The 23,374-nt window shown below is 53.7% G+C and overlaps 1 protein-coding gene and 1 long non-coding RNA gene across 6 annotated transcripts in view; one reads left to right on the top strand and one right to left on the bottom strand.

Annotated features, from left to right (window-relative positions):
• The window catches only part of LOC113953043, a 6,321-nt gene extending 1,928 nt beyond the window's left edge, over positions 1–4,393 (top strand). The window contains exon 3 of one of the 2 annotated variants that reach the window (XR_003529727.1): positions 4,348–4,393. This is a non-coding gene — a long non-coding RNA (uncharacterized LOC113953043). Of the gene's footprint in view, positions 1–2,227; positions 2,319–4,347 lie in introns of those variants that run through there. The other variant, XR_003529726.1, reaches the window with a different exon arrangement.
• Positions 1–23,374, bottom strand: part of KIRREL3 (kirre like nephrin family adhesion molecule 3) — a 357,949-nt gene that overhangs the window by 7,393 nt on the left and 327,182 nt on the right. For 3 of the 4 annotated variants that reach the window (XM_027655693.1, XM_027655691.1, XM_027655694.1), the window contains 8 exons: positions 15,201–15,349; positions 14,777–14,904; positions 13,262–13,388; positions 7,599–7,699; positions 7,322–7,520; positions 6,213–6,248; positions 4,527–4,634; positions 545–654 (listed from right to left, as the gene is read on the bottom strand). In XM_027655693.1, coding sequence (XP_027511494.1) covers positions 545–654; positions 4,527–4,634; positions 6,213–6,248; positions 7,322–7,520; positions 7,599–7,699; positions 13,262–13,388; positions 14,777–14,904; positions 15,201–15,349 — 958 coding nt within the window. The remainder of the gene's footprint in view (positions 1–544; positions 655–4,526; positions 4,635–6,212; positions 6,249–7,321; positions 7,521–7,598; positions 7,700–13,261; positions 13,389–14,776; positions 14,905–15,200; positions 15,350–23,374) is intronic. The other variant, XM_027655692.1, reaches the window with a different exon arrangement.

Genomic DNA, 23,374 nt, shown 5'->3' on the forward strand with positions numbered 1-23,374 from the left:
CCACAGAACCCTCTGGATCTGCTCCTGGATGTGTGCACACCTTGGATTTCCCACAGAACTCTCTGGATCTGCTCCCAGATGTGTGTGCACACCTTGGATCTCCCACAGAACTCTCTGGATCTGCTCCTGGATGTGTGCACACCTTGGATCTCCCATAGCACCCTCTGGATCTGGTCCCAGATCCACCCCCTGGTTCTGCCCACAGGACCCTCTGAGCAACCCCGGTTTAACGAGCTCGTTATCACCTCGTGCTCACCCCTTGTGTGCCTCCCCTCCCTCTGCAGCTGCCCCCGCCTGAGGTGGCAAATTTGCTTTGCAATTAACCCCGAGGGCAGCCGGGCCACTGCAATAAACCCCTCCCAGCTCTCCCTCCTCGTTTAGCCAGGTGTCACTCGGGGAGTTTTTATGGCAGGAGGATGTGGATCTCCGGAGCAGGATGTAATCTTTGCCTTGAGCGGGGATTACGCGACGAAGGACACGTGCCTGGGCTCGTTACCATCAAACGCCTGGAGCAATCGCTTAGGGAGGGGAAGGAAATCCTTACCATCAGCTGCTTGATGGTCGGGTGCTCCTCCGCCTCCCTGCCCGAGGCCGGCTCCTTGTGCACGATCTCCACACGGATATCGTTCTTGGCAGAAACCACACCCTTGAGATCTGGGAAAAGAGGGAGATGGGGAAGGGGTTTAGCCCAAGGCAGCGGTGGAGCATCTGCAGGGAGCTGACTGAGGATGCCTGGCAGCACCAGGGAAAATAAACCTGGCTCAGCAAGTTCATGCAAGAACTAAGGGAGCAATATTACCATGTCACCTCTGGGCAGCTCGGATTCCTACTGGAATTCCTTTGGGAGCTTGTCTGGCCTCTGCCACACTCATGGTGCTGTTAACAGGGGCTGCAGCAGAACTGCTCACACAGGTGGTGGAATCATTATCCAGTCTGCTGATTCATAGGAAATACTGCTCCTGAGGGCAGGACCAGCTCTGCCTGGGTGCTGGGAGCCCCTGAGGAAAGCCTTCCCCAGTTTGGGGTGCAGACACGTATGGAAAAGGCCAAGCAACGAGCACAGACAAGGCCGGGGATGATTTTGTCATCTCCAAGCAGCCTGTTTTCCCACAGAACAGAGAGAAACATTCCTGGAGAGATTCCCTGCCTTCCCTGAAGGTGTCAGGCGTGCTTCAAACAAGCCATTTTAGCAGAATTAAACCAGGGCCGGGAGCAGCGGGAGCAGAGGCGGCGGCAAAGCCGAGATGAAAAGCAGACACGGATGCAAATCTGAGCAGTGAGACCTCAACGGCTTTGAAGCCGTGCTCCAGCCTCGGATCTGGCTCTCACTTCCCAGGATGGCTGTGCCAGCCCTCCCGGACCCCAAAACTGCCTTGAACTGCTGGTTTGTCAGATCTGCCTCCAGCTGACGGAACCAGCAGAGCTCTGCCAGGCCAGGATTGCAGGGATCAGTCCAGCAAAGGGGGGGTTTTATCTCTAAACCAAACTGGATGATGCAACCGAGACCAGCTTGGAACTCCATCCTTGAATTCATCTCTCTCAGCATCTCCTGCCCTCGATATCTGCAGCCCCCAGACCTCCCCAAGTCTCAGGGTACAAGGCAAAACCTTTTGCTGGGAAGTTACTACAGCTTTTCCTTTTATTTTTTTATTTTTTTCCTGCTGGGACCACGTTCCTGGTGCCAGAGCCTTTGTCTTTAATCACAAGGAGAAGCTAATCACTGTCTTGCACCTCCTCTCCCAGGAGTGCTCCCCCTTAAGTAACTCTGGGCTGTCAAATCACCAAAGATACAACACCAGATGTGCAGTAAAGTCATCTTTTTCTTTTCCAGAGCCTCCAGGCTCAGTGTGTCTGCACCTGGTCCTTTTTTTTTTCCTTTTTTTCCCCTGCATTTCCCCAAAACAAGGCCAGGAATTGCCTCCTCCAGTGCCATTAGTTGTGGTCAGTGGCTGGGTCGGGAGATTCCTTCCTCTGAGTTGCTGCTGGGTCACCGTGTCCCCTCCACACAACTATTCCCACAGCCTGCACCAGGCTGTTGATGTAAATGATGCCACAATGCTCCAGTGTTTGTCTTGGGAGAGGAATCTGCAGTCACCCTGGCAGGATATGAGTCTTTCCCCTAATATCCAAGTGCTCTGTTGGTCCCATCATTCCTGAGCTGATCTCTGTGATACCTCTGCTCGTTCATGCCACTGACCAGGATGAAATTCTTTCCCTCATCTTCCAGCCTGGTGTTCCAACCTTCCCAAAACTGGAGACAGTGGCCACAGCCTCCAGTTGGCATCAGCACCACAAAACTGGTGTAAAAGTTCCCTTGGTACACTCAAGTGCTCCCCTGCAGGGTTCTGCACCCTGAGTGTCACTGTGGGGCTGCTTCAGCTGCTGATGCTCCCAGCTCCCCCAAAAATGAGGAGAGACCCTGTTTTGGCAGCTCCAAGTGGCTTTTGGAGCCTTGTGAAGGGGGACTGAGTGGCCCCACTGCCACCAGCACCCCGTGCATGGATCTCAGGCTGGGGAATCCCACCTGCTCCCTGGATTTGCTGCTGCCCCTGGCTGGGTCTGGCTCTTCTCCTCCCATTTCACTTTGGGGAGGGAAGGGAGGTCAGAGCAGGTGTGGAGTTCTTGGATGATCTCTTCTTGCTTCCTCTGACCCCAAAGTGAAGTGGCAAAGGAGCCTTTTGGGAAGCACGGGGACTCGTTCCCTGGTCCAGGAATGCTGCCAACCTCTCCCCAGGGAATCACTGTGGGAGGAGCTGAAGAGCAGCAGAGCAGGGAAGGTGCCCAGACCCAGCAGCTCGTGGCATATCAAAACCCAAAAGCCCTTTCTAAGCAGGACAGAACTGGAAACACAGCAGAGAAAAAGGGACTTCAAACCCTGCCACTGTGTCCCCAGTACCCTCTTCCCAGCATGTGTCCTCCCTGCCCTGGTGAGGAAAATGCCTCTTCTTCCCAGATTACCACTGGGATAAATCACACAAGGCATTTGGGTGCAATGGGGTTGTCCTCTCCTGGCTTTTCCCCACAAAGACCCGAACGCCTCCAGCTGGTGAGGGACTAAATCCTGGCATTTTCACTGTGTCTAGGATCTGTTATTGTGACATTCCCATGCAATTGTGTGTCCTGTAAAGAGCTCTGCACCATCTGGTTCCATCAGATGAGAGGGAGCTAATGAACCACAGGCTGTCCCTGCTCCAGAGGGTGTGGTGTGGGGAAAGCACAGCCCATGGACACGGGAACACGGCTTGGCCCTGCTTCCTTCAGGTGCTGGGATCGTCCATCGCTGCCAAATGATCTCCACAACATCAAATTGGCCTGGTCTTGGGTCCTGTCCATCACAGTCCTTCCCCAAAAAGCAAGATTAACGAATTCCCCCATTTAACTTGTTAATTCCTTCTAATGGAGGCTGTGAGAGTTCAAAAAAATGGGATAAAACAGGGAGAGGCATCATTGTTGCTCTGGAAATTAAACACATTTCTGCTGTGGGAGTCTGTGTGTCCAAACCAGATCTGGGAGCAGCCTCGTATCTCTCATTGCTTTGCAAACCATCAAGGGGGGAAAATAAAAGGAGAAATAAAACAACTGGGTTTTCTGGCACACACACACAGAGCTTGGCATCCTGGCATCTGCACCATGTGCCTCGGGAGCTCGGAATCCTACAGAGAATTCCTCCTCTCCCCAGAGGTTTGGGATGCTCCAGACAATCACACTCTTCTCCCTCCTGGTTTGGTGCCTTTTCATGGAGTAAAGAATTTTTTAATTTCCTGGTGTCCTTTTAATGAGGCCACTCGATGCCACAGTTTCCCCCTCCTTCTCTACCTGTGTCTCTAATGTCACTTTAACTTGTATTCCCACTGCAGCTAGACTCCAAAACCCACATATCCCATGGAAATCCCTCCACTGGCTGTCATTCCCACCAGGAATATGCATGTTATGTCAGGAAAATTGGAATTAAAAGAGAAGCAGAACCGTGGAGGGTTTTTAAGCACCGGTGTGGCACAGTGAGGATGCTTCTCCCTCTTGGACATCAGGATTACTCCAGGGGAGGGATTAAGAGGTTTCCTGCATGCCTCCTAAGCTGCCTGTGCTGCTAACAGGGATCAGCACGTTTTTCCACAAACACGTCCCTTTTCCCACGGGCAAAGCAAACATTTGGAAGACCAACACGATGCCACAATGCTCCAGTGTTTGTCTTGGGAGAGGAATCTGCAGTCACCCCGGGAGGAAATGAGTCCTTCTCCTAGTACCCAAGTGCTCTGTTGGTTCCAATCATTCCTGAGCTGACCTCTGTAATACCTCTGCTCCTTGCACACCACTGACCAGGATGAAATTCTTTCCCTCATCTTCCAGCCTGGTGTTCCAACCTTCCCAACACTGGAGCAGCAGACATTTGGAAGACCAACATGAGGAGCAGCTCGTGCTGGTGCCGTGTCAGTAAATTCAGGCTCTGGCTTCTCCCTGGACCACTCGATTCTCCCCCTCCCCAAAGTTTTCCCCCAGCCCCTTCCCAAGGAGGGGGACACACTTACTCCTCTGGGAGCGGGCGCAGCAGAAGGCGACGATGGTGGCCATCAGCACCAGGAACGCCACGCCGGCCCCCACGGCCACGCCGATGATCACCGCCATGGGCACCGACTCTGCAAGAGGAAGGAGAGGGAGCATGAAGCGGGATGAAGGTCCCAGAGGTGGCTTTTCCTCCCAGGGACCCACCCCTGGCTGCTGGCAAGTGGCTCGGTGAGGAGCCCGGGGAGGGTTTTGGGGCCTCCTTCCCCACTCCCCCGTCCCTGCTGCCCCTGGGACACTGCAGTCTGTGCAGCCCTGACCTCTCTGTGCCTCAGCTTCCCCTGGGAGGGAGAGGAGGGGGCAGCCAGAGGAGCAGGTTAACAAGGAAAAGAGGAATGTAATTCAATGTAAATATATCTATGTGTGTGTAAATAAACCTTTGTAAATATTTTCCCCTTCCCCCAATAATGAATGGTTGTGTTTTGTCTGAAAACTCTCCACATGAGGTGAAAAAAATATCAAGTCCATACCATCACTAAACCCTCTCACAGGGGCAAACTGTGGGAGGGAGGCTTGAACTTAGAAATTAGATTCTTGGGAGTTTCAAACCACCACACAACTGCTCTCCCTAGTGCCCTGCAGGTTAACAAATGAGCAGAAGTGCAGAAGAAGACAATGTGTTAATATTATTAAGAAAGAGAAATGGCATCCGAGCAGGCTGACAGATGAGTTAACCCAAGAGCCATCATTCACAGCCCCTGCCAGTTTTATATCCCAGTTTCCTGCCTTCTCCCATGGCTTATCAACCCTGTCATCCTTCCCAAACTCCTGAGGGTGCCACAAAGACTGGGACAGGAGGGATGGCCTGTGCTGGGGCTGAGGCTGTGGGGTGGGATGTGCAGGCAGGGTCTGTGGGAGGCAGAGCTGGGGTTACATCCTTCTGCCTACAGAAACTCTGGAGCTGGGTTCCCAGCAGGGATTTCAGACTGTGGCTCAGCCAGCAAAGCTGCTTTATCCACTCAGATCCCAGCAGCAGCCTGGGAGGTGTGGGGAAGGGGGGTGGAGTATGAAATCATGTTTATGGGGAGGGGGTCAGTTTTGGAGCCCCTGAGCCTTGTTATCCCCCTTCTCAGTCCCTCTGCTCCCTCCAAGCACAGTTCCCAAAGGGAGGGGCAGGCTGAGGAGGAGCAGATTGCTGGCCACATGCTCCCCCAGGAGCCCTGGTCTGGGGCAGGGGATGAGGAAGGCACAAGGGCAGCACATCCCACAGCATCTGCTCCAAGATCCACCCAGCCCTGCTCTGGGGCCAATGGAGGCTGGCCAGCACTCTCCCACGATGCTGAAACAAGCTGATGCCTGCAAATAGCCCTGGAAACTTGCACTTCTCCCTCTCTTTTGTCCCGTAATGGCACTTTCTGGGACTTCCGCAGCATTTAAAACACGGCTGTGTAACATCATCCCCTCTTGGGGTCTGGGAAGCTGGGGCACAGAAAGTGTTGGTCTGCAGAGTGGGTCAGTGGCAGAGGGGAGCTCTGCTGACCTCTCCAAATCCCCAGTCCTGCCCCAGTCACTGCCCTGCAGTTTCCCTACGCCCCTTCCTGCCCTGCCTGCCCTGCCGGAAAGCTGCGGGGCCAGGAGGAGGATGCCGGGCCCTCAGGTGTGGTAATGGCTGGGGACAGTTCACATTCACGGTCAGCTCATGATTTCCATACCTGCTTGAATACCAGCTCCTGATTTCATTTCCGTACCTGTTTGAAAATAAAGCAAGTGTCCACAGCCTGGCACAGCCCAAGCGCCCACCGCAGCCTCCTGAGCGCTCAGCCCCCTGCTCCGCTCCGTGCTCCGGCCGCAGGGCTGTCCCCGTGAAGGGGATGGCCTCTGCCACCCTCAGTGTCCCCCTGCCCAGGGCAGGGCTGTCCCCTTGCCTGGCCTAGCAGGGATGGTGGGATCTCAGCTCCGAGCCTGCCCGGCCACCCTCCGCTGGGACCGAGCGCTCCCGCGGGCTGGCAGGAGACCTGGAAAAACCACTGGCTCTGTTTGCGTTGGAAGAAGCCCAAGGCTAATTTTAAGGGGTTCATTTAGCTCTGATTTAATCTGGACGCCAGCCTTGCCTATAAATCATGGCTTAATGAGAACAATCCACCTGCCTGCCCTGGCATTTAATAAAATAGAGGAGAACTGGAGTTCCTCCAGGAGCTAAGCATTCCTCACACAAGCCGTCTCCCTCCCTTGCTATGGAGAGCCCTGGGAGTGGAAATCTCCTGGGCACCCCCTGGGAATTGCTTCGAGGCTGGGTGGGTAAGCCCAGCCCTGTAAAATGTGCTGGCATTAGTGGCTGGTGGCCGGGATGGAGAGTTCCACCAGCCCAAACGCCTTCCTCCCACTCACTCCCATCACCGTGGAGCAGTGGGGTCTGCTTGGAGCAGCCATTCCTGTCTCTCCAAGGCTATAAATGATCCTCCAGCCCAGGGCAGTGGCATCACCTCATGCTGTGGGACAGGGAACAAGTGGTGCAGGATCATCTTGTGCCCTCCATCTTCAGCAGGACAGTAAAATCAGGAATACCTTACCAAGCAGAGGCAGAGTCCCCCTCCTGGCCCTCTGCCAGGACCAGGTACCCTAAGGATGCAATCCTACAGCTACCATGGCTGGAGCATTGTCACCATCCTTCCTAATTTCCTAATTTATCAAGTTCCTCTTTGGCATCCCAAGAGCTTTCCCGGGCACCTCCTGCCTGTCACAGCCTCTCCCCACTCTCACAGCCCAGCTGGGCGCTAATTCCCACTGCCCCCCAGCCCCAGCAGCCCCCAGCAGTGCCCACCTTGCTCCTTGAGCCGGATGATCTCGGTGTCGGAGCCGAAGCTGTTCCAGGCAGTGCAGTTGTAGATGGTTTGGAAGTCAGCCCGGACGATGTTGCTGATGGTCAGTGTGGAGATGACCCCCTCGTCCGTGCTGACCGTCTCCACCGTGTAGCGCCCGGAGGTCCCGGATTCCAGGACATTCTCCTTCCAGGACCAAGCCTGCCAAGCGAGAGAGGGGTGAGCCCGGAGCAGCCCGGGGTGTGCCAGGCACCCGCCGTGCCCCGGGGGGATACTCACAATCCGGTCTGGTGGGGGAGTGCTGCGGATGAAGCACTTGATCTGCCCCTTCTGGCCGTGCAGGGCGTGCTGGGTCTGGGTGCTGGAGATGATGGGGGGCCCTGTGGAGAGAGAAGAGGGCTGCTGGCACCCCGTGGGGACTGCTGGGCATGGGGAGTGTTAGTGGAGCTACAGAGGGACATCGGGGTCCAGCTTTGAGGGGCAGGGGTGGAGCAACAGCTCCATCACCTCCCGTGATGGAGAAGGACACTGAGTGGGGACTTTGGGCTCTGCTGGGTTTCTGCAAAGCCCCCACAGATCCCCGGGATCCCCCATATCTGCTCCCCCATCCCTGGTGTAAATTGCCCTGTCCCCTTCTCCTCAGTGAACCTGGCCCCTGAGAAGGGCTGTTTGCTCCAGAAGCAAAGCAGGATCCCATCCCACATGGTTCCTCTTCTGTGCTCTCCCAGATTCCATAGGCAACTATCCCCAGGGGTTTCAGGAAGTGGTAGGAGGGCAGAGGAGGCACAGCTGGTGCCTTCAGGGCACCCTCAGTGACCTGCACTCAGCCTGCCCAATGTGGTGGAGAGGTTTCTGCTGGAAAAACCTTGTCCCACGTTTGGATTTCTGAGCAATACGAGGCCAAAACACCACCTGAGCCAGCTTGGGATAGGAAATGTCCTTGTCCTGCTTTGGTGACATCCTGGGATTAGGGGAAAAGGGGTGGGATTAGGGAATCATGGCTTGGTGGGGTCGGTGTGTCCCTCACTCTCCAACAGCCCTGCAGGGGAGACCCCAAGGGAGCAACACAAGAGCTGGGATCCTAATTACTGTTTGATAACCTCCTTAATTAAAGCAGATTTGCATTTCCATGAGTGGCTTGCTGCTGGCAGAAGAGAAAACAGCACCAAGCTGGGCTGCAGGGCAGAGAGAGGGGGCAGGCAGGGGCTGGCAGATCTGCCCCTACCCCAGCTCAGGAATTTTGGGTGTTCACTCCGGGTTGTCACTCCTGGTTTGGAGTCTGTCTCTGGGTTTCTCAGAAAATACAGCCTTGTGGATTTTCCCCCATTCTTTCCCCACGGACTTTTCCCATTTTCCTGACCTGCAACCAATGTGTTCCTTTAAGAAGTCTCAAGGGTTTGAGGTAAAGTGGGGACAAATATTCACCTGGGTATTCCTGACTGATTCTCATTCCAATCACCCATTTATGAATTTCCAGAATGCACAAGAATGTACCAAAACACTAAATCCTTCCCTCTGGTGGATTCACATGTACAGCTGCCTGCTGGAATCATCCCAGTAACCCCTTCCTGCAGCAAACTTGTACACTCCCCCCACACTTCCTGCTGAGACACAGCCCTGTCCCTCCTTCCCTACGCTGTTCCGAGGGGAGATGGATGGAAAATGAGCTCAGTGAAGCACAATTCACTGACCAGGGACCACGGTTCTGGCAGCTCAGGAAATTACTGCTGGAAGGGAGCTGCTGTCAACATCAGGAATAGCAGGAGCTGGGCATGAAGGTCAGGACTTGTTTTGATGGAATGGGCACAGCTGTATGTCAGGGGAAACTTTCGTGCCCCTTTTGATCGAAGAAGACAAAAAAACCTGCCACACTTTGTTATGTTTTCCTGCCTAAATGCTCAAGATGTTGGTCGAGGCATGATCCCAAGGTGTGAATTCTCCTTTATCCATTGCTGACAGCCCAGCTTTCCCAAAGGTCTCAGTGGGGGTGGGTTGAATCCTTGCTTTGCCTCCTGGTCATCAGGCATCAGATCCTGTGGTCAGTGATGCTCTTGCTCACGTGATGGTCCCAAAGCCATTAAAGATCTTGCCTCTGTAGGCGAGAGCAGTGACGGGATCTGAAGGCCAGGCCTAAATAATAATAATCAAAAGAACCATCTCCTTTCCAATTCAATGGTTGTATTTTACTTCTGAATTCTGGAAGTGCTCCAAGACTGGGTGACGCTAGAGAAAAATGGCTTAATAATCATTAAAAGGATCATTTTCCCCAAGGCGAGTGGATTTTAAATGGCACAAATGCCAATGGCTTCGGGTTTTATTATTGCTTCAGGAGTTCAGAGTCGAAGGCTTATCATCATAATAATAGTGGATGACTAAAGACCATTTGTGAGATGAACATGCCCGGAAATAATAGCACCAAGTCGCAGCCTCTTTGCATTCGTGGCCGGCGTTTGATTCTCCACCAGGCTCTGGCTCCTTATGAAAGCTGCCAGTCTCCAGCCTGGCATTCAGCACCGAGTGTGAGACAGCCCACAGGCAGGGAAAAGGCTCTAAGCAATGTTGCTATGGATATAAATGATGGAGCTATTGGGGGAGGTTATTTTTAGCACGTCGGTCCCGATTTATTTGCGCGGTCCTGGCGCCTGGCACAAAAGAGGAGGCTGGAGCAGGAGCCTTCAGGAATGAAAGGATGGCCTTAGCTCCAGTCTGCTTGAGTCCATCTGAACCTTTCCTCCCAAGCACAGAATGGTTTGGCAGAAGGGTTTGGTTTAACTCCTTGTTTCCTGCAGAAGCCCTGGGCTGGCTGGTGCTGCCCAATATTGCAAAGCACCATCATAGAATGGTTTGTGTTGGAAGGGACCTTAAAGCCAATCTCAGTCCACCCCCTGCCACAGACAGGGACACCTTCCACTAGCCCAGGTTGCTCCAAACTTGCCCAACCTGGCCTTGGACACTTCCAGGGATGGGGCAGCCACAGCTTCTCTGGGCAACCTGTGCCAGGGCCTCACCATCCTCACAGGGAAGAATTCCTTCCCAATATCCCATCTAACCCTGCCATCTGGCAGTGGGAAGCCATTCCCTGTGTCCTGTCCCTCCATCCCTTGTCCCCAGTCCCTCTCCAGTTCTCCTGGAGCCCCTTTAGGCACTGGAAGGGGTTCTAAGGTCTCTCTGGACCCTTCTCTTCTTCAGGTGAACACCCCCAGCTGTCCCAGCCTGGCTGCAGAGCAGAGGGGCTCCAGCCCTTGGAGCATCTCTGGAGCCTCCTCTGGACTTGCTCCAGCAGCTCCACATCCCATGTCCTGACACCAGGACGTGCTCCTGCCCAAGCAGGGTGCCAGGTCAGCCCTGCCCTGCTCCCAGCTCTTGGGCATGCTCAGCTTTCTTGTTGGGGTGAATCCCGGGCAAATTACATCCTGGATTAGCCACCTGGAGTTGTCCAGCCCTTCTGACAAACCTTTTCTTGCAGAGCAAGGTGGGCAGGGTTGGTGTCCCTGCTCAGCAGCCCGGACAGACAGACGGTACCGCTGGGGATCTGTCTGTGAAAGGGATCCTGGGGGGCTTCTCCTGCCAGAGTGGGAGCTGTGAGCAGGCTGGGTGCAGTCAGGAGCATCGAGAGGCTTTGCTGTAAATCCAGCTGCTGCTGATTTATGATGGCACCACATTCCTCCCTTCCCTCGTGCCTCTGCTGCTCCAGCCCTGCCAAATGCTGCTGCTTTGCATAATCCTCCTTCCCATTAACCAGACTCTGAATCCTATCTGCCTCCTGCAGGCTGGTGGCCTTGGCTCTGCCATGGGGATGGGCTGCTCTGTACCCACAGACCTGCATGGGGAGGGCAGGAGGATGTTCTCCCACCTCAGCATTGTTGTACCACGATTTCGGATAATTTTGGGAGCGGATGGGCTGGTGCAGGTAGGACTGCAGGCTCAGACTGGGTTGGATGATCCCTCAGTCGGGCTCTCTGTGCTCTGGGGGAAGGATCAGCCCCTCCAAAACCCATGTGCCCTGCTCAGGGTCTGTGCAGCCAGCCCAGAACAGACACTTCTAAATGCCTAATTTTCCTGTGACGAATCCCAGCCCACGGAGAGAGGCACCAAGACAATTGTATCACCCTCTGGATTTAAAAGCACTTCAAAATATGAGGCATTCAACTTCCTTCTCGAATTACAGCAGAACAGGCTTCCAGCAGAATTCATTAGCTGGATTAGACACACTGAGTTGTGCTCTGGAGCTGGAACTCTGCTCCAGCTGCAGGACAGGCTGCCAAGCCCTGCTGCCTGGTGATGTCACACTTGAGAACGCTGCTCTGAGGCTTGATTCTCCTCACTTGGGGGGCCAGGACACCATCCTGACCTGGAGGTGTGGGCTTCTCCCTTGGTCCAGTGCCTATGATGGGATGTCCCAACACTGTCACCTTTGGGGTGCACCAAAGCAGCACATCCTGTGGGATGGGATGCTGCAGGCAGTCGGTTCCTGGGAGCTGAGCAGTGAACCCCACTCCTGGATTTCATTTGCTCCTCCTCAGCTCTGCCAGGTGGGAGCTGCAAAGCTCTGGGGAGCAGCTTTTCTGTGCCGAACGCTCGGAATTCCCAGAGCCTGCAGAACCCTCTGCTCTGCATTCAAGGCATCCGTGTGCCTGGTAGGTGTCAGGGAAGGAGCAGGTTCTTTGTTTGTGCTAATTTGTTGCTTTGTTTTCCATGAGCTCATTTAATTGTAATTAAAGCCCAGCAGCTGCCGGGGAAGGAGGATTCAGGCGCCGAGGAGCTGAGTCGAGACAGGGAGTGGTTGGTTTCCAGTCCCCTGCTGTGTTGCCCTTGGCTTCCCTTTGTAGGATTATAGAATCCTGGAATGGTTTGGGTGGGAAGTGACCTTTAAAAGTCATCCAGTCCAAACCCCCTCCTGTGAGCAGGGACATCTTCAAGTAGATCAGGTTGCTCAGAGCCCTGTCCAGCCTATCCTTGAATGTTTCCAGGTTGGGGCATCCACCCATCTGCATTACCTGCGTTTAAAATTAAGGCTTGTTGCTGCCTGGGCTGCCTCCTGCTTGTTTCCTTCTCTTGTGACAGTGAGTGGGGACTGAAACCTGCTGGTTTGTCATGCAGGTGAGAGACAAAGCAAAATTCAGCCTCTGTTTACCCCACTTGCAGCCCACCCGGCTCTTTCCCTGTCTATTTAGGCTGAAATTTGTTAGCAGCAGCTGCAGGGTCCTGGCCAGGGCATCACTAAACTCCAGAGCTCTGGGTGTGGGTCTGGGGAACATCCTGACACCGTGGTGGGTGAGTCCCAAGCAGCCGTGGACGTATCCTCACAAGTATCCTCCTGGGAATCCTCCCAGATATCCTCCCAGGGATGCTCACAGGTATCCTCACAGGGATCCTCACAGGTTCACACATATCCTCACAGGAATCCTCACAGGAATCCTCACAGGAATCCTCACAGGAATCCTCAGGGGGATCTTCACAGGTATCCTCACAGGAATCCTCAGGGGGATCTTCACGGGGATCCTCACAGGAATCCTCACAGGAATCCTCACAGGAATCCTCAGGGGGATCCTCACGTGGGTTGGACAGTTATTAGGCTGCTGGTCTCAGCTCCAGGCTCAATTCCCAGCTCTCCAGCTGTACAACAGAGACAACAGTGCTCTCCGACCTTGTGAGGGTTTTGCAAGATTAATCTATTAAAGATTTAAAGATGCCAGCTCCCAGCTACTCAATAAACCCCTGTTGGTAATAAGGAACCACGTGGGGCTGAGCTAACCTTGGGGTTTTTTTTGCTTTAACTCGTGAATCTCCAGGAGAATAAATACAAAATCCACTCTGCTCCTATTGTCCTCCCTCCCTGGTTTAACTGGGGGTGTGATTTCCTCCGAAAGGAAATCTCTGAGGGGATATTTTGGCAGCAGGAGGACAGGAGGAGGGCACTGGTGATGGGGAGCAGGAGGTACCGTTGACGGTGAGCGTCACCTCCCGCTCGCCCGCGCCCACCCGCGGCACCACGGCCCGGCACACGTATTTCCCGGCGTCTTCCTGGCGCACGGACTTCAGGGTCAGCTTGTTCTCATTGCTCAGGACCTGGAAGAGAGGAGGGGGATGCTTTTCAGAAGTTACAAGAGACCTGAGTCACGAGAAACGTGTGTTACCAGCTCCAGAGCCCGAAGTCTGAGGCGGCACGGAAACATCACTGACTGCCCTTGGCCAAGGAATAAAGAAGCACCACAGGGGTTTTTTTGGTTTTGGAATTATAAATTCTGTCCCTATTCATCTGAGTTTTTACAAACTCCAGTTTTTCAAGAAATTCTCAAACTACAAGAGAAAAATATTGGTGGCTGCAGTGACAGAAAATCCTTGGAGAGAATCACACTTGTGTCTTCACATTCGCGGGTGCAGGGGAGGCTGCCGGGATTGGCTCGGGGATTTCAAGACCAGAAGTGGTGGGAGAGGTGGCAGACGCCTGGGAATTGTGTCTGGACAGCCAGGGAAATCTCAGCTGGGTTTGACAAGCCTCCCTATAGACTGGCTGCAATGTGTCTGCTCTCCCCCTGCCCCCACTGTGCAATGAGCAGCTTTATTAAACCTGGAAAATTGCAGCAGCCCAGGGACCTGGCTGAGGGTCTCGGTAGGATCCTGGCACTGCTGGTATTTAAAAAACCATGGCAGGTCTAAAACAAGGAGTGGAATGCCTGGGAGAAAACTCCTACAGTTGCCCTTGGCTCTCTCCCCAGGGCTCTGCAGGCCACAGCCCATCACCTCTCCTGCCTCCAGTGCCCACTGGCTGGGTGAGCCCCTGGCTCTGCTGGTTGCTGCTCCCACAGCTGATGCCTCCAGGAATTAGTGCTGATGTGGTGGTTGGACAGGGATCTTCATCTCCCTGGAGCAAGAAGATGGGGGTATCAGTCCTAACCTGGCACAAGGCAGAGGCACAGAGTGTCAGATCCCTTTTAAACCCTCTGTTTTAGCAGAGGGTTTAGCAGGGATTCCAGAGTTATCCATACAAATGCCTGCGTATTCTGGGCCAGAAAGGACTGCCCAAGGAAGGGGCATTCCAGAAAGGACCATCACAAAAAGGACTGTCCCAGGAAGGACTGTCACAAAAAAAGAACATCCCAGGAAGAACCATCACAAAAAAAGACCATCCCAGAAAGGACCATCATAAAAAGGACCATCCAGAGTGGATCATTCCAGAAAGGACCATCCCAGGAAGGTCCATCCCAGAAGGAGCTGCCTGCAGGTGAATTGCAGAACCACCACCCACCACTGAGATGTTAAGCGCTGCTCTGGTCAGGGTCCAACCCTTATGCCCATCATCATGGGAATCACTTCTCTCTTGGGACTCCTTGGCATTAGGAGGAGCCAGCATTCATCCAGCCAGGAGCTCCCAGACCACGTGTTCTGCCCCATGGGAAGCATCCCACAGCATCCCCTGCCCCGAGCATGCCCCCCAACCCCACAGCAGTTCTTACCACGCCTGAGCCTCGCTTCATCCAGACGATGGTGAGGGAGGGGTTCCCAGTCCAGGCACAGTTGAAGACGGCGTCCGAGCCCAGGTCCACCAGGAGGGACTGTGGTTCTGTCGCCATCCTGGGCCCAACTGCACAGAGGAGCCCGGGGTTACTGCCAGTGCTGGGCTGTGCCAGCCAGAACCCTCACACCAGAGAGCTCAGGGGGTGCTGCTGCAGCCTCAGAGGGACCAGCTCCCCTGGGACCACCCCATGAGCTCATAAGGAAATTGGGGGTCCCACCAGTGGAGCATTTACAAAGTCTGAGCAGCAGGAGAGCCCAGCAAGTCCTGGTCACCCTGGACACGTCAGACCGAGCCATGTCCCCTTCTGAGTGATTGATTGAGCAGCTCTGCTCACCCTGGGAATCTGGACTCAGGGTACTCACAGTACACATCCACGGTCCTGCTGATGTTTGTGCTGCCCAGGGCGTTGGTGACCTCGCAGGAGACGGGCTCAAAGAAGAAGGTGTGGTCCACAATGGTTTCATAGAAGTCACCAGAGGCTTCCTTTATAACCTGGCCTTTTTTCGCCCACCTGTTGGAGCAAACAGAGCATCACTGTGGTGCTGCTGTCGTGTGTCTCCTGTCATCTCCATGTGTGCACAGGTCATAGAGCTGGGGGCAGCACAGCCCCTTGACTTTAGGAGGGACATGAATGTGTCCTCAGCACTGTCCCCTTCCCTGGGGATGTAGGGATGTGGAGATTGCAGCTGCAGGTTTTGGAGAGGGGCCACCAAAGTGATGTGTGTGTGTATCCCCACTGAGACCTTTCCAAAGCTGCTATTTCCCTGTTTCACTGGGAATGCACCTCCTTCCTTAGAACTGTGAAAACCTCAGTGATGGGAGGGATGGGACATGGAGGGGCTCTGCTGATGGGGAACCACAGTCCCTTCCTGAACACTTGCCAACAACATCCTTCCACATCAAAACCACTAAAAACCTTTTCAGCTGCCCCCCACTTTTAACCTTTTCTTCCTTTTATTTTTTTTTCCCCAGTCAAAGAGAACTTTATCCCTTTAAGGCAGCTGAAATAACATTCCCCCGAAAAGCCAAGCTGGCATTTGCAACACTGCGACTTGCAAATTGTCTTGGAGAACAAGCTGTCAACTCAGCACTTGAATTAAGCCGCTGTTTGCCAAACAATGAGCAAATGTGACCTAATGGGGCACCATCTGGCAACCTGCCACTCGGGAACGGGTGGGAAAGGCAGGAGATGCTGTCAGGCAGTGTGAAAATCCAGCCACTCTTAGGCAGAAGGGAAAGAAAGCCTGGGAAAAAACATATAATAACCCCCCCACCCAAACAAGTGACAGGTAAATTGGAGGAGACAGGGTTTCCCCGAGGAATCTCTGCCCTGCTGTCTTGGGGCTGCCCTCCTCTGGTTGTGCTGCATGGGTTGGGAAAGATGTCCCAATGGGAGATGGGCTCTGGAGAGAGGCAGGACCACAGAGGCTGCTTCCCATGTGGGGTCCGTGGGGTGGTTTTGGGAAGGCTGTTCCCTCAAGGTGAAAGGCATCTGCTCTCGGTCCTCCCACGGGTCTCCTGCTGCTCTCTGCTCACTCCCATCGCCCTTCTGGGTCCCCACTGCTTCAGTGCTGCCCCAAGGGCACCAAGGACAACTGGAGCTGCAGGGAGCTCCTGCCGAGGCTCTGTAGGCACAGAAGTGCCTCGGCGGGGCTGGAGCGAGAGTGAAATGCTGGTCCTTAGCAGGGCGGAGAACACCCTGAGTGCTGCCAGAGCCTCAAGCACCTGTAAATGTGCCCCTCAGTGACTCCTGCCAGCTCCGAACAGCCTCGCCCCCCTGATGACACGGCATTCTGGGATCTGTTCGTGGGCAGATGGAAGTGATTTGTATGCACTGACCTGCCCTCACATTCCATTTATCTTTGCACCTCTAACAGATGCTGACTGGCCACTTCAGCTTCGCTTCCCTCCCCTCCCCTGCTCCTCCCCGGCCTCCCCCTTCAGTAATTAATCAGGAGATGCCGGTTTTATTTCTAGGGCTGCGCTCCGTGTGTTAATGAGGGAGGTTCCCTGTGGAAAAAATCAGCACAAGCGACGCCTTCCAGGTGCTGCTCCAAAGGTCTGAGCGGTCGGTGGTGCTTTGGTGACGCCTTTCTCCTCCCAGAGGGAACTGCAGCCCGAGCCAAGCGGCTTGGAAGGGGTCAGCCAGCAGGGCAGATCTCAGCGTCCCGCTTCCCTGCCTCCCGACGGGATCTGCCTTGCCCCGCTGCCTCCCTGCCGCAGGAACGCTGCTGCCCATCGGGGAGAGCATCTGCCAACGCTGCAACAGCAGCTTCTTCCTCGGGGATGGGGCAGGAGAGGGATGGAGGGACCTGACAGAGCTCTGAGATCTTGTCCCTGAAGCTTTGCACGGCTTGTGGGATGGAGAGGATGCACGTTCTTGTCGTCTCCTGTTTGGTTTGTTGGTCACACAGGCCTGAATCCACGTTTCAGGAACTTCTGATGAATGAAAGCAAGGAAGAAGGGAAGGTAGAATGCTTGAGGGACAGCGAAATTCCAACCAGTGATACTGAAATGCCTCGTGCTCTTTGCCAGAAACATTTCTGCTCCTTTAAGTCCTTTTACAACTTTGTCCCCATAGAGGCTCCCAGCCATGAGCAAATTTCCAGCCTCTGAAGGGTCTTGTTCTGCTCCTCAGGTGCTCAAGGGAGACACCAGGTACATGAACCATTTCCTTGTAGTGCTCAATGGGATAGGGTGCAGCCCCAAACTTTTGGGAGAATCCAGAGCTTCACTTGTGTTGGGCACTTTCCTGGTAATTTGAGCAAATCCAGCTTCCCTGCTCTGCAAAGGACAAGGAGGAGGCTTCAAGATAAGGATAAAGTGACTTGGGGGCTCTCTGGGTCGTGTCCTTGCTCCTGCCTGCAGCTCCTCCTCCCAGCAGAGACATGGAGGGCACTGGGAATTGGAACCAGCCGGAGCAGGTGGATTTGAGCCGGGCAGACTTCAGCTGAGATCTTCCTGGGTGTTGCAAAACTGAGGCCGAGGCTTCCAAGAGCTATTTGACATTGCAGCTGGGTGGGAAAACACCCCCCAACAACCGTGGCACGGTGCTTTATGGCTGGTTCAAAACCCATCGCTTCCGCAAAACTGGATTTCCCGAGCGCGGAGATGTGTCACAAACGGCAATTTTTCGTGCTTCAGCAGAGATCAAGGTTCTTGCTCCCGTTTTCCAAGGCTTAACACGGCTAAATCAATGTGGCTGAACGAGCAGTATAGATCTTTTATAATGTCAAATTGGTTTTTAATAACAGCAGCTGATAACCCTGTTGTAAAGCTTCCCGTGACGGGCGCGTGGACGGCCAGAGGGCAACTTACTCAGGGTTTTAACGAGCCCTACTCACCTATTAACCCTTCAGTAATTATTTATAAACAGAATCTGAATAAAAGAGGGCAGAGGAGATGGGAGGACGCTCCAGCAGCCCCATCCATCACCTCCTGGCTCTACATGATTTCTTCCTCACGTCTCCTGGGCCGTGTTGCACCAAGCCTGGCTCCCAGCCAGGGCTCCTTGTCCACCCTGGAGAGCAGGGACTCCTTTCATTTATATTGTTCCCTTGAAGGTATTTATGGATTGCAAACATGCCTCCCAGGGTCTTTTCCAGGCTATATAAATTTACCTCCTTTACTCTCTCCCTGTATGACTTGGCTGCAAAGTGACCTGTCCCTGTTTGCTGCTGGTTTTCATCCTAAACCAGACCCCCCTGCAGGGACAGGTCTGGGCAGGGTGGGCTCCTCCTGCCCCAGGAGAGGAGTGAGGGTGTGTCTGTGGGGATCCTGCCCACAGGACCTGTTCCTGTCACTCCCTGGGCAACCTGTGCCAGGGCCTCACCACCTTCACAGCCAAGAATTCTTTCCCAATATCCCACCTAATCCTTCCCCTTTGGCAGTGGGAAGCCATTCCCCCTTGTACTGTCCTTCCAGGCCTTTGTCTGAAGTCCCTTTCCAGCTCTCTTGGAACCCCTTTAGGCACTGGAAGGGGCTCTAAGGTCTCCCTGGAGCCTTCCCTTTTCAGGCTGAACACCCCCAGCTCTCCCAGCCTGTCCCCATAACAGAGATGTGCACATCTTCCCCTCTTCCTTTCTCTTCACCAAGCACCATCTCAGCCTGTTTTCCCAGATGGGCATTTCTTCCCCTCTTGGCTGAGTTTCATTTTGTTATTTCCTTTCCCATATTTCTAACTTGCCTTTGTTTTTCCTCTGGCCTTTCTGAGGGAGTACCTGGTGCCTCCCAATTCAGTATCTTCTGCAAATTGAATCTGCTCGGGTGATGGAGGAAAACAAATTTCAACCAGGAAAGAGATATTTTGATCCAAGTTTCAAAGGGGTTATTACAGACAGCACTGAAAAGCTGGTGATTAAAGAATGAACAAAAAATAGAATACCTACACTGAAGAGGAAGGGAGGGACTTTTCTAAGGAGACATTCTTCAGGGAAATAGCATTTTTCTGACTCCATCGATCGCTTCCCAGCTAAGAGTACATGCAAGCAAACAAGGACGGACAGTTTGGGATTTGTCAGCTCCCAAGCAACGCCTGGGTTTTGTTTTGGTTTTCATTTGACAATGTTTTTTCCTCTTCTGCTCTGGTTTCCAAAGGAAACCTGCCAAAACCCAGGATGATGCACCCGTGCTTCCTCCCAGGCTCTCAGTGGGCTCGTCTGCCAGGTCTCCTTCTGCACAAGGGGTTTTACCCAGCAGCTCCATCCCTTTTTTTCCCCAGAACCGTGTTTCTGGCTGGGCTTCCAGTCTGGTGGAGCCCATGAAGAGCTCACCACAGTCAGAGCAAGAGCACAACGAGCCCTACAGAGCGTCGGTCCCTGGAGGAGCGTCACCAACGTGCATCATCCTCCTGAGCACTGCCTGAGCTCAACCTGGCAAACACGTCCCTCTGGCTCTGCCACACAGGCTTGGAATTCTTCAACACACAGCCAGACTGAACAAGGTACTGACTTCCCAGCCCTGGGAAGGCTGTAGAGCTGAACAAAATCTTCTTTTGAAAGGTCTTCATCAGGTCATGGCTCCTCCCAGAAGCAGCACAGGAACTACTGGAGGGCAACACGGGGTTGTTGGGGCTCTCTGGACTCCGCACAAATCCATCCTACAGACCCACAAGGAGGATTTTGGGAGCTGCCAGCAGGGGGTTTGCTCCTTGAACCAGCACTCCGGTGGTGTTATAAGCCAGGGAAGTGGAGTGTGTCGTCGTTTTTAATTAACAATTCAAAATAAAGTGGTCGCTTGCCATATAAATTGTGTTTACTAGGAATTACTTAAAATGGATAAATATTTTCTTGGACGCATTTTAATTGCTTAATAAAAGTACCAAGAACACCCACAAATACCTTAAATAAATGCATGGCTCGGGGAATGAATTAATTAACATTTCATTCCTGGGAACGGCCATTAATTGCCAGCAATTGCTCGGAGAATGGGTTTTTTTTGCTTTACTGCCACAGCAGTACCTTCAGTTCTTGTGTGTGATGTGACAGTCCCCTCTCATCCCCACCTGTGACAGCTGCCAGTGGGGTGCTGTGGGCACCACCCCGCTTTCCCCCTGGCATCCCCCGTGGATGGAGCTGATGGTGTTTTGTGGGTGATGTGCTGGCATCTCTTGGAGGCCCGAGGTGGGCAGGGACAGTGGGTGGCTCATGCTGGCATCTCCAGTGAGTGACAGCCTCGTGAGAGTGATGGAGTGAGGAGCAGAGCCCGAGTGGTGTCACACCCTCCCCCCGCACGGCTCCGGCGTGATGCATCGCCCAAATTATTTCTTTATTAAGGGTAAATTTTCATAATGGTGATGTATGGGGTTATTCCTCTTCTCCTGCCTGCTCCCTCCCTAATGAAGACGTGTGGGCCTTGCATGTGGCTCCTCAGTGGCACGGCTGCCACCCTCCCCTCCCGTGTTCATTTATCAGCAGCACAGGCAAGAGGTGATCTCTCCACCACCCAAATTACAAGGCTGGGCCTTCCAGCTTGGGTTGAACGGAGTCCAGGAGGGCAGAGCCCTGAGCAGAGCACTGAGCAGCCTGGCTGATGGCTGGCTGGCCCTCGAGCACAGGGGCTGGGATGATCACAGAGCCATCGAATAGTTGGGGTTGGAAAGGGCCTCTCAGATCACAGAGTCCAATGCTAACCCAGCACTGCCAAGGCCACCACTAAACCATGTCCCTAAACGCCATATCCATACATTTTTTAACACTTCCAGGGATGGTGACTCCACCACTGCCCTGGGAAGCCTGTGACAGTTATTGGCAACACTTTCCATGAAGAAATTTTCCTTAATATCCAATCTAAACCTACCCTAGTGCAACTTAAGGCCTTTTCCTCTCATCCTGTCCCTTGTTCCCTGGGAGCAGAGCTCACACCCCCCTGGCTCCCCCTTCCTGTCAAGGAGTTGGAGAGAGCGAGAAGGTCCCCTCTGAGCCTCCTTTTCTCCAGGCTGGGACCCCCCAGCTCCTTCAGCTGCTCCTGCTGCTCCAGACCCTTTCCCAGTTCCATTCCCTTCTCTGCACACACTCCAGCCCTTCACTGTTGTTTTTTGTAGTGAGAGGCCCAAAATTGGACACAGGATTTGAGACACGGTCTCACTGTGCTGACAAGAGGGGGAGAAGGCATTTGGAAAGATATTTCCTTGTGTGTGGCACCCACGGTAGTCAAGGAAAGGCTTCCAAGCCTCCAGCTCCCATCCTAATAAACCTCCAACTACACACAGCAGTGATGACCTCTTCCCAAACCTCTCCATCTCCATGTGGGCACTGTGGCTGCACCACGAATTTAACGCCGTGTCCTAAACGTGGACACGCCGCAGCTCGGAGCAGAGATGCCAACTTTGCTCATCTCCTCATGCCTGCTTTTTTCCCCCACGTAGCTTTTCTTCAGAAACAAATAAACAGGAAAGATTGCAACCCTTTCCCGAATTCCAGACTCGTATTCCTGACAAGGACATGTTTGGTGCCTGATTGCGCTCGCCGCGATTCACCAGTTGCCGCTACTGGGGTTGGGTTGTGTTTAAACACTCTGGGGTTTTGATGATTAATAATAACACCTTGCTGTGCAGGGGAAAACTCTGGCTTGATTTCCCATCTCATCTTGGCTCCAGCTTTCCCCCTCCTGCCAAGCCAGGAGGCTTGGATGAGCCTGATTGCTCATCAGCTGCAGACTTCAGGGCGGTGCCCGGGTTTTGTATCTCCTCCTTACCATCAGCGGTCTCGTGGGAGGGAAAATCAGTGAGGGGCTATTGGAGCTCCCCAAATCACACCTGAAGACATTCAGTGAGAGTTCAGCTCTGTGGAGAACACTGGGATATGGGAGCAGAGACGAGCAGGGACACCCCGGGGTCAGTTCTGTGCTGCCTAAGGTACAGGAGCCTGGAAAAACTGGGGAGAGGAGGTTTCTCTCTGCCAGATGACACAATTAAAGCCATGTCACTGCTCCAGCCGGCACCAGCCGTGGCTCATTTTTGGTGAGAAACCAATCAAAACAGTCTTTCTCTTAGCACAGTGATTGGAACAAATTGGCCACAGAAGCGGCGAGGGAGAAGTAAACAAAGCTGTTAAACTTGCCACTGACTTGACTGATCAACCGTGGTGGATAGTTGGGGCTGGCTGATGAGCCGTGCAGATCATCAGTGGCCTGATGCCACCCACAGGGCCCCCGGACCTGGCACCTCCCGGGGGATGCAGCTGAGCTCTGTGTGTGCCAGAGGCACGGGGAGGCCTTGGAGCCCTTGGGTGGCTTGGCCGGGGGATGGTGGGGAATAAAACCCGTCCAGTGCATGTGCATCCCATGCTGGAGCACGTGCCTGGCACTGGCAGACCACAGACACAGGGTTTAGCAGCAGGGAGGGGTTGGCCAAAGCCCGTCCCGCTGTGTCCCTCTGGATCCTTCCCTGCGTTGGAAGGAGCTGGTAAAGTTGCTCATCCCTCCCCTGGAAGGAAACCAGAGAGGCGCTGCTGGAAAAGCTACTACTGTTTCAAAAGGGAAGCATCAAACTTCATGGACTGGGTGATTCCTCCTGCAAATCGAGCTGTTTCCTTGACAGATCAAAACAAAATGCAGACACTTTAGATGTGGCACTGTTTTAATCCCGCTGTTTAAAATCCCCCCTCCTCCTCCACCCCCTCACAGGAGAGGGCTGGGCACCAATCCTGTCCCCATTAATCCCTCTTTGGCACTTCTCTTACCACTACGGATGTTTTCCTGCCCCTCTCCTTTCACAAATTCACCTCCTTTTGCAGTTAACTCCTCTTCCCTCCAAGGAGAGGATTTAAGATTTAAGAATCCATGGCCCCAAAGTCATGGTACCATATGAAAATTGCGCTTTTCCCCTCCAAGTTAAGTTGCTAATATTAAATTCTTGGTTTTTCTATATGCAGAGAAAGTTTAAAACCATTGAGGCTACAACAGCCAGCTGCCAAAACTGCTTATCCTGGGGAAATACTGGGGATGTGAGTCACCTCCCCAGTCCTGGATGAGCTTGGAGGTGTCACCTCTCCTGGGGGGATTTTACCCCCTTGGCAGTGACGCTGCATTTCTCTTC

The sequence above is a fragment of the Corapipo altera genome, unplaced genomic scaffold (assembly GCF_003945725.1).
Source record: "Corapipo altera isolate COAL_440 unplaced genomic scaffold, ASM394572v1 71, whole genome shotgun sequence".
Taxonomy (NCBI): Eukaryota; Metazoa; Chordata; class Aves; order Passeriformes; family Pipridae; genus Corapipo; species Corapipo altera.